Source organism: Populus euphratica, unplaced genomic scaffold (genome assembly GCF_000495115.2).
Source record: "Populus euphratica unplaced genomic scaffold, PopEup_1.0 scaffold52.1, whole genome shotgun sequence".
Lineage (NCBI taxonomy): Eukaryota > Viridiplantae > Streptophyta > Magnoliopsida > Malpighiales > Salicaceae > Populus > Populus euphratica.
Window position 1 is genome coordinate 846,939 of NW_011499933.1, and position 9,196 is coordinate 856,134.

Consider the following 9,196-nt stretch of genomic DNA (forward strand, 5'->3'; position numbering starts at 1 on the left):
AAAGAGTGTTAAAAGATAAGGTTTCTTGGATTCTTGAAAACTCTAGTATTAAAAATTAAAGGACCAACATGTTTTCTTAAAAGATAAAAAAATAAACATGTTTAAGACTAAATTTATAGGATGAGTGATGAAATATGAAGAAGAAACCTTGGGGGAAAATGATGGTTTTGGCCATCCAGGAGAAGTGAGATCTATAGTTTACAATGGATGATTAGTTTATAAGACTGAATGTAAAACTTCTAAGCAAAAAATTATAAATTGACTAATTTTATGTAAAATAAAAAAATTCATAACTCTCAATTGTGTTATTAGAAAATTCTAAAAATTTGCATAGACTCTTTTAATATGATGTCTTAGCTTGGGTTAAAATTTAAGAATTTTTGGAGAAGTTCTGAAATTTGATGAAAAATCACAATTTGACTAGTTTTTACATTACTAAATGTAATTTTCAATACGACCATTATATTAAGTTGAAATTTAATGAGAGACCTTAAAATATATTGAGTAAAATTTAGTTAAAATTTTAGAATAAATGGAGCTTGGTAGTGCTTGAAAAAAAATAAGAACCATCAAATAGAAGCAAAAAGGACTCTTTAAGGGTAAAATGATTATTTACCAAAAAAAATCAGCTCTTCTTTTTTATATGCTGCCAATTGTGCAGAAGTAGAATAGAAAAGGAACAGAAAAGAATGTGAGAGAAAGAGAGAACAGTAAGGAAAAAATAAAAAAATTGAGAGAATAACCTCGTAAATTTGCAAAGTTCAACTTATAATACACTAATACAAGGAAGAATCAAGAGAAGAAAGGAGAAATTGGGAGAAAGAATTTGGCTAACTTTGGAAGAGAAGAGAAATTGGAAGAAAGTCAACTGATAAGCATGAAAAGTTTGAATCTAATATTTGATTTAAATGCTTTTAAGCTTACTTCATTAAGTTGGGAAATAATTTTATAAAATTTTACTTTAATTTCTCTTAAATCCTTGATTCTTAAACTTAGGGTTTTTATGAAAATTTGGGTGAAATAGGAGGGGAAGGAAAAATGATGAAGTTGAAGTGGAATAGAATAAAAACAAGTTGAAATGACAAGTAAATGAAGAAAAAATTGGGGGAGGAAAAGGAACATTACATTCGATTATATAAAGGAAAAGTGGAGGAATGAATTTTGATGTTAATGTTTAGAAAATTGTATTTAATCATTACATTTGAATAAAAGTAAGAAAGACTAAATGAAAAAATAATATTAAAGTCAAGAAAAGTAAGTAAATTCAATTTAACAGAGAAATGAATTAGTTAAAAGAAAGCATAAAGACATGATAATTACAATCTGTTTGTATATAGTTTTTGCATATGTTTAGATAAAATAAATAATATGATGTTAAGGCATAAAGAATAGAAAGATTATTTGATAGATGAATTATAAACATAAAGCAAGAAAAGAGGTAACTTGATTTAAATATACAGTTGTATGTGAATTAATGATGTTATGTTTGAGAATGAATTTTTTTTAGAATGAATTACAAATAAAAATTGCATGCTTTACGTTTCAACACATAAGAAAAATGGGCTACTGATATAATGATATTTGATTGATTTAGGAGTTATGTCTAAAACTATTATCAGACATGAGAAGTTGGGTTATCATAAGTAGAAGGTAGGTGATTCATGACCTTATTTTGTTGATTATTACAATAACAATAATAATAATAATGATAATAATACTAGTAGTAGTAGTAGTAATAAACAAAAAGAAGAGAAGAAGAAGAAGAAGAAGAAGAAGATGAAAACTTAGAGATGGAATATTAATGTAAGGATTAAACAATGATAATAATAAATATCAAGGTTAGAGGATCCACTAATAGTATGTCGAACAAGTATAATATAAACTCTTATTATTCAATTGGAAACCATACATAAAGGAGGTTCCAATCGGATTATACATTGTTAACATGATTACATTAGTCATCTTATTCAATTAATGCTAATACTTGTAAATTTCGTCAAACATTCATGATTATAACTTATGTTAACAACAAATCAAGTTCCTTTCATAGCTCAGGTGTCGATTATACCATACAGTATGGGCTATAAAAGTGCCAAGCATTTGTTGTACCAAGTGTTATACAACATAAATCAAGATTAGTCATTTAACAAGCAAAGTATTAAAGAGTGAACAAGATAACAAATATAAAACATGTTAGTATCAAACATTAAAGTCCATATTAAGTTTATACTATACTTATTCTTACATCATTAGTGTAACCTTTTCACATTGACATAATAAACTTAGCTAGACATAATGAAAGAAAGAAAAATAGATAAACAAAATAAGAACATAAATAAGATAAAAGTTAACTAAGTAAAGGAAAGGAAATGAAAGGCCTAAACTTGATATTAATGAAAACAAAGCATAAACATTACAAAAAATACAAAGAGAGAAAGCAAGAGCATGATCTTGATCTGGATACCAAGATGCTTAAATGCATGGCAAATGCCTCCTTTTATAAGCCCAAATTGGAAACTATTGATTTGATAACTAATTGATGAGTGGGTGACCAACTCTTGACTTGGTGACAATCCTTATCTTCTCTTGTCTGCCCAAAACATCATTGATAACGTCAAAATTGGAGCTACTTGAAAACATGAAATTTTTATAAAATTGTCTCATCTTTCTTGTGTAAAAAATTCAGCTCATTTTGACTTCTATAACTCTAGATATGGCCAAAATACTGAATAGTGCTCGAGCTGGAGGACAGATCTGGGCTTCTTTGTTGTTGCAACAATTTGGACTTGAAAATGACCTTTTTAGATCTTGGGTTTCATGAAAGTTGTAGGCCTATGTCTTACCTTTCCATCCATATAAAGTAGACATAAATCTGAGATCTATAGCTTCAGATATGACCTAATTACTGAACAGTGTTCTGATTTGGATTGCACCGACATCTCTTTTCTAAGTTTGGCCATCTCTTTATCCTTTCAATTTCAGTTCTTAAATTCATCAATCAATCCTTTCATTTATGTGATAGGTCTGCATTTAAAATGAACATTTACCATAAATTAAAGGTATTTTATATTATTAGATATATTATTATAAAACATGTTTTAGTTAAGGAGTTATTAATACTTCAAGTACAAAATGATGATATAAAACCTTGATAAAAATACACTTTTAAGTATCAATCAATTGGTTAATAAAGAGGTTAGCCGGATATGGAGTAATTCATATACAATTACCAAATTGATTGGATAATAATAAAAAATGGTTAGTTGGATGATGGATAATTCAAATGGAATTACCGGATTTATTGGTAATCGAGGAAGGAAAACCAATTTGTGAGTAATTATATGAAAGTGTTAGAATTATTTGGTAATCGAGATGAGTTAGCTAGCTATTTAAGTTTTGAAAATATTATGTAAATTAATTTATTAAAGTTAGAAGTATTAAATTTCAAATGTTAAATGGAAAATAATTAATTTTTGACTAAGATATTGAGTAGATTGATTAATGTGGTTATTATTGAAACAAGTACACCATGAAGTGATGCAAATCGTTAAATGTAGGATTTTTCTAAGATAACAAGTAAATTGATTAATATAACTAACCTTAACCATTAAACAACCATAGCGTCAACACTAATAATTTAATTCAATGGCAGCCTTAAGAATTAGATAAGTTTTTTAATCAGGAAAACATAACTGTCTGCAGTCTATGTTTGAGTTGATTGAATGTTTTCTCTAAGATTAATAATGTAGATCCGTCACAATTATTAAACTCAATTGCTTCAAAAGTTCATATATCACAACTCCAATTTTGATATTAAACTTAGCAATAGATTGTCCACAATACTAACCTAGAGTCCGCTATAGCAATTAAAATAAACAATCATAGGAAAAATAAGTATAGAAGAACAAACATATTCATCATATAAACTAGAAAAAAAGGTAAAATAAATCTCATGGTTCTTAAAATTCGAAGGTTTTCGTATCATTGCAACTAAGAAAAAGAGGTTAGTCTTACATGTTTGTTGAACAACTAATCAAAAAGAAGGAGGAATGCATGATTTCAAATTTCTTAAAGAAAGAGGGCGTTTTCTCCTCTTAGTTGGCTACCACCCATTCTATTCTCTCATTCTTTTTATATCCCAGGAAACTCTAGTGTTTATTTTACAAAATAATCCTTGCATAAGTAGACTATTTACATTTAAGTATTTTAATAACTATTTTTCTAACAAAAAAAAGAAATAACCTTACAAGAAATCTTTAAGCTTTGACTTAGAGGAGCTAAATTACTGAAATAAAAACTTGGATATCAATTTAGATGCTTCAGAATGTAATTTGAACTCGTTTCTTCACGAAACATATTTGTTGGTAGAATTTAGTTGTTATCTTTAAAAAATCATATCTTCCTCGCATGACATTATTTTTTGCTTCAATTTAGAGAGTTAACAGATCTTTGAGTCAGAAATCCAACAAAATTAAGTTTGCATCAATTGAACTTTTGTAACTCTAGATATTCAAGTCGGAATGACGAGATTTGACTTTGAAGGCTGCGATTTTCACGCTCTTTCTTATTTTATTTTCTTACCTTAGATTTCCAGAAATGTATAAATGATAGCTTTTTAATTCCACTGAAATCACTTCATTTCGACCTTTAAAGCTCATGCTCTGCACAAAATATCGACTGAAAGTCAAATCTGCCAATTACCTCCAATTTACTTCTTTTTACATCTTTCATCTAAAAGTGCCTTTAAAATATAAAATAAAGAATATCAAGATATTTTATATATAAAACATAGGCAAAACACTAGTTAAATATGAGTGAAAATATCAAATAATATGGTTGCATTATAAATTAAGATCTTTATGGCTTGGTATTGTACCATTTGATGTTTATGATTTCATTTAGAATTTAATAATTAATTTAATGATGAATTATATATGTTCTTTACTTTTAATTATTTTTCTTTACATATGTTGTTTTTCTTTCAAAACCTTCGCATACTTACCATAATTAGAAGATTATCTACGCTAATTTTTTTCTTAAGGATTTGTAATAAGGTGTTAGAACCATTAAACTATGTTTGTATTTTGAAAGTTAAGCTACAAACCTATATTTGGTTGATCATGATGTTTAAAAATAGTAAGTTTGTATGTTTGCTCATTATTATCATTTTGATTTCGTAAGTGATTATTTAATTCTAGTGTTATTATAATCAATAATTTTTAATTATTCTGTATTGGTTATATATGAGTGGATCCAATACATACATATAATTTTTAATTATTCTATACATATATAAATAGGGGTTGTTACAGTTGGTATCAAAGCATAATTATGATATAGTGGACATATGGTTAATGTGAAATCGTGTGTATTTGAGGATGATGTGCACCCATTATGGATCTAGAACTGATCTATCCTTTTTTCCAAAATAGAAATATGAAAAGAGAGAATGTTGAGAAATATGAGAGGACCTCTTGGCTACTAGTGCCTCTTATGCTCCTTCAATATAGGTGTAATCTATTCAGGGAAAGTTATCGAAGTTTAGAAATATTTCAGCATCAAATAGAGTTGAAATACCACAACCAGTAACGACTATTGTAGAGGTACAAGTAAAAGAACCCTCATAGACATTGCTTCTAGGGGTTACATTAATGTACCCAAACCTTGCCTATTGGGAACATGTTACAAAGACCCTTATGTCTGGGATGGTAGGAGTGGCAACCACTAAGATTAGGGAAAATATGCATATCATGGTGTATTAGGTTAAAAACACTAAGGAGAGAGGTTGTGTATCTTTTCTAGGGAAGGAGGATGCTGAGGTGGTTGGATACTGACTACGAACGATTGAACAATTATTTTTGCAAATATCATTTCTAGTAGATGTATAAGTAGCTTGTGTGACTCAATTATTATTAAATAAGGCTCATTTATGATGGGCCATAGTGAGGGAGAGAAGGTCGAGCGAGAATTTGACTTAGAGAGATTTCAAGGTTGAATTTAAAATTAAATAGGCAGCATTTGAAAAACAAATAATATGAGTGTTTGGCTTTGAGACAAGAAAATATGAAAAATATTTGAATATGAGAGGTTTTTCTAATACCTTTTTATATTTTCTACCACCATAATGCCTACAAAGTATCATAGGAAAAAGAACTGAGTGATGGCTTTAGACATCAACTTAGTAAAAGATTAGTCACTTTTTAGCTTAAGACAATAAGGGAATTGATTGAGGCAGCCTTAGTTTTTGGAAGTTATGTGGATTCATAAACTTTTTCTCTTATATTATATTGTGTTTATGTTAAATTATTTTGTAATACAATGCAAACAAAATATATTAAAATATATTAAGTTGGTCGATAATAAATTATAGAATGACATTGCTTCTTATAATGAAATTAGTTGGGTACATTAAAACAGGCACGAGAATACCCTTTCTTTGAATGAAAAAAGAGAGAAGGAAACTTCAAAAATGATTTGAGAAATAAATAATTGAAATTATATGTTAAGTAGAGTTATTTTACTAATATTCTTTTTTATAATAATCGAATGCATTAATTAAAAGATAGTGTTTAATTTAATTTAAAATATTTATCATGAAATAATTCATGCACGTAATTCTCTGGCCATCAAAAAGGAATATTTCTATCGTATTTTGTTACTCGATTTCCTTCAAACGAACAAACAAGAACTAATACCTAACAACACAAGAACTTCAAGGACTAAAATAAAAAAAAACACTCCCCCTCGAATTACCTTCCATGATTGTCCTTCTTTCTTTACAGGAGCCGTTAACAGTAAAAGGCTAAAATAAAATAATAAAAAAGGAAAAACAAAACGGTGACTCCTTTAATATTCTCATGTTATTTTATTTACGTATAAATACAAATTCCACCGACGCAGGAGAGAAGATACAGGGAGCTAGCGAGTCTGGTAGCGGCCATAACCACAAGCACCAAAAAATAGGATAAAAAATAAAAAAATAAAAATCATTTCTCTTTCCGGCTGCCTCTCTGCTGGTAGCCGCTCGCTACTGCTGCTCTATATATTAATTATAATTCTAATTGATTTATTAAAAATCCAACAAAACGGATATCTATAAGGATATTGATTGGAGTACTGATAAAATGACCACCACCGTCGGCGTCGGCGTCGGTGCTGGTCGCTTTATGGCTTACTCTCCGTCTCCATCTGCTCCCTACTCGCCTCATATCTCTGGTCTTCGCTCATCGGCAGCTTCTTCTGCTCTTGTTGTTGAGCAAGAAAAGTATAATCTCTCTCTCTCTCTCAACTCTTCACTGTCTCTTTTATAAATCTATAGAGATCTGGATCTTTCATTTTAGTTGAACAGATCTAGTTTTTTTTTTTTATTATCACTAGTCTTGAGTCTCGTATTTTTTTTTGCTGTGGATTTTGCTTGATCGTTGACTTTACTGCTGGATTTAGCGATTGATTTATGTGCCTATTGATGTGGTAACTCGTTTTGTGCTTCTGGTTGTTACTGTATGAATCAAGTCAGCTTCTTTACTGTTTTGTCATCTTTCTGTTGTTAATTTCTGTGTTTGTTGTGTGAAGCAGTTAATTTTGTAACTTTTGTTGTATTTTGTATCTGCTTGAGCTCCGAGGCCGAATTCTGATGATTGTGAATGATGTGTTTATGAAATGGTTTCTAACAGTAGTAGATTTATTAAATGATTGATTAGTTATGTGTATCTCCGCAGCTTTTTTATTTATAGCATGGCAGTGATTGTATGTACGCGGATATTGGCGCAATTGCATGGTTAATTGATGCTTGATATGTTTTTGTTAAGCAGATATTTGTCGGAGTTGTTGGCAGAGCGTCTCAAGATTAGTCCCTTTTTGCCTGTGCTTCCTAATACCTACCGGCTGTTGAACCAAGGTGAGGTTCATTGTCACGATGCCTTTTCATGCACGTAGATCAAAGCATGTATAGCATTCAAAAATGGATATTTTTCCGCTGGATTGTTTTTATGGTTACAGGAATAAGAAATGATTGCAATTGTGGAAAGTGGCTGCCTATATGGTGTTTGCAGTGTAGACACCTATACATGGAAACTGAATTTATTATCTGGCATTAGACGATCAAGATGCACCTATACCTTGAATCACAAATACTTATTTTCCAAATGTGCTTCTATTTGTCGTGCTTTCTATAAAATGATGAAAAAGAACTCAGTTTATGAATAGATTTTGCATACATGTTACAAATTAATTTCTTATGAAGTCATTCCTATTGTTCATCCCTGACAGTAAAATGATGATGAGGTTTAGAATGGTTGTACAGCGTTACTGGTATTATATAAATGGTTCCACATACTGTGCCGGTATGTAGAGCTTAGGGGACTTTAACGATTGACAGGTCATGCAAGTTCTTTATTTTTCTTCACTCTTCTGTTTTCTTGATGAAAGGAGTGAATGCTTTATATCCAAAATGGACGGAAAATATCTAAGGTGAGTGGAAACTTCAGTCATGTACCGGGGCAAGTTCATTTTACGATCCTCGATTCCAGTTTGGATATTCGATTCCATTTTGGATATCGTGTTTAGCTTGATGGATTAGGTATAGATTAACATTAAGCACATTAATGACACTCACTATTGACGGCTCCTAAATTAAAGAATGGTGATGGCTTTGGGGGAAGCACCAATTAGCTGTACAAAGGCTCTTAGGTTTCAGAAAGATATTCGTACCAACTGGACGCTGTATAGGCATCTACTAGGACGTGTTGGAGGAGTGTAAGGATTGCTTATAACAGATTGACTTGAAAGTGTATATAGTAACTTGCAAATAAGAGGATTTATTTTAGAGTACTAGTCATATATGCTTTTGTCAGTTGATTGTGTTGCATGTGGCTAATTGGCTTGCATTCTTGTGAAACTGTTAGATAGTGTGTCGCTGTATCATTACTATATTTCTCATATGACATTGTAGTTTAACTTGATTGGCATTCTAGATGTGGGCTACAGGCTTTATCCTCTGTCTAGAATCCTACTCCTTCCCCACTTCTTATCTTGGTTCTTTTCCTTTGCAATCCTTTCTGTGCATTGGCTGTGATAGGGTAGGTGGTGGTTGAAGAGGGTGCACAAATGAAGTAAAGAGCTCAATGGTGTTGACATTGATTAAGCATTTTGGGGTTTTTTTTTTTTTTTTTTTTATTTTTTAGGGGTTGCAAATTGG

At 30.3% G+C, this 9,196-nt stretch overlaps 1 protein-coding gene across 2 annotated transcripts in view; it reads left to right on the forward strand.

Annotated features, from left to right (window-relative positions):
- Positions 1-6,888: 6,888 nt before the first annotated feature.
- The window catches only part of LOC105136279 (KH domain-containing protein At5g56140), an 8,536-nt gene continuing 6,228 nt past the window's right edge, over positions 6,889-9,196 (forward strand). For both annotated transcript variants that reach the window (XR_844318.1, XM_011041560.1), the window contains exons 1-2: positions 6,889-7,264; positions 7,812-7,897. Coding sequence is in view for 1 of the 2 variants with exons in the window: in XM_011041560.1 (XP_011039862.1) it covers positions 7,125-7,264; positions 7,812-7,897 (226 nt within the window). In the remaining variant the exon portion in view is untranslated. The remainder of the gene's footprint in view (positions 7,265-7,811; positions 7,898-9,196) is intronic.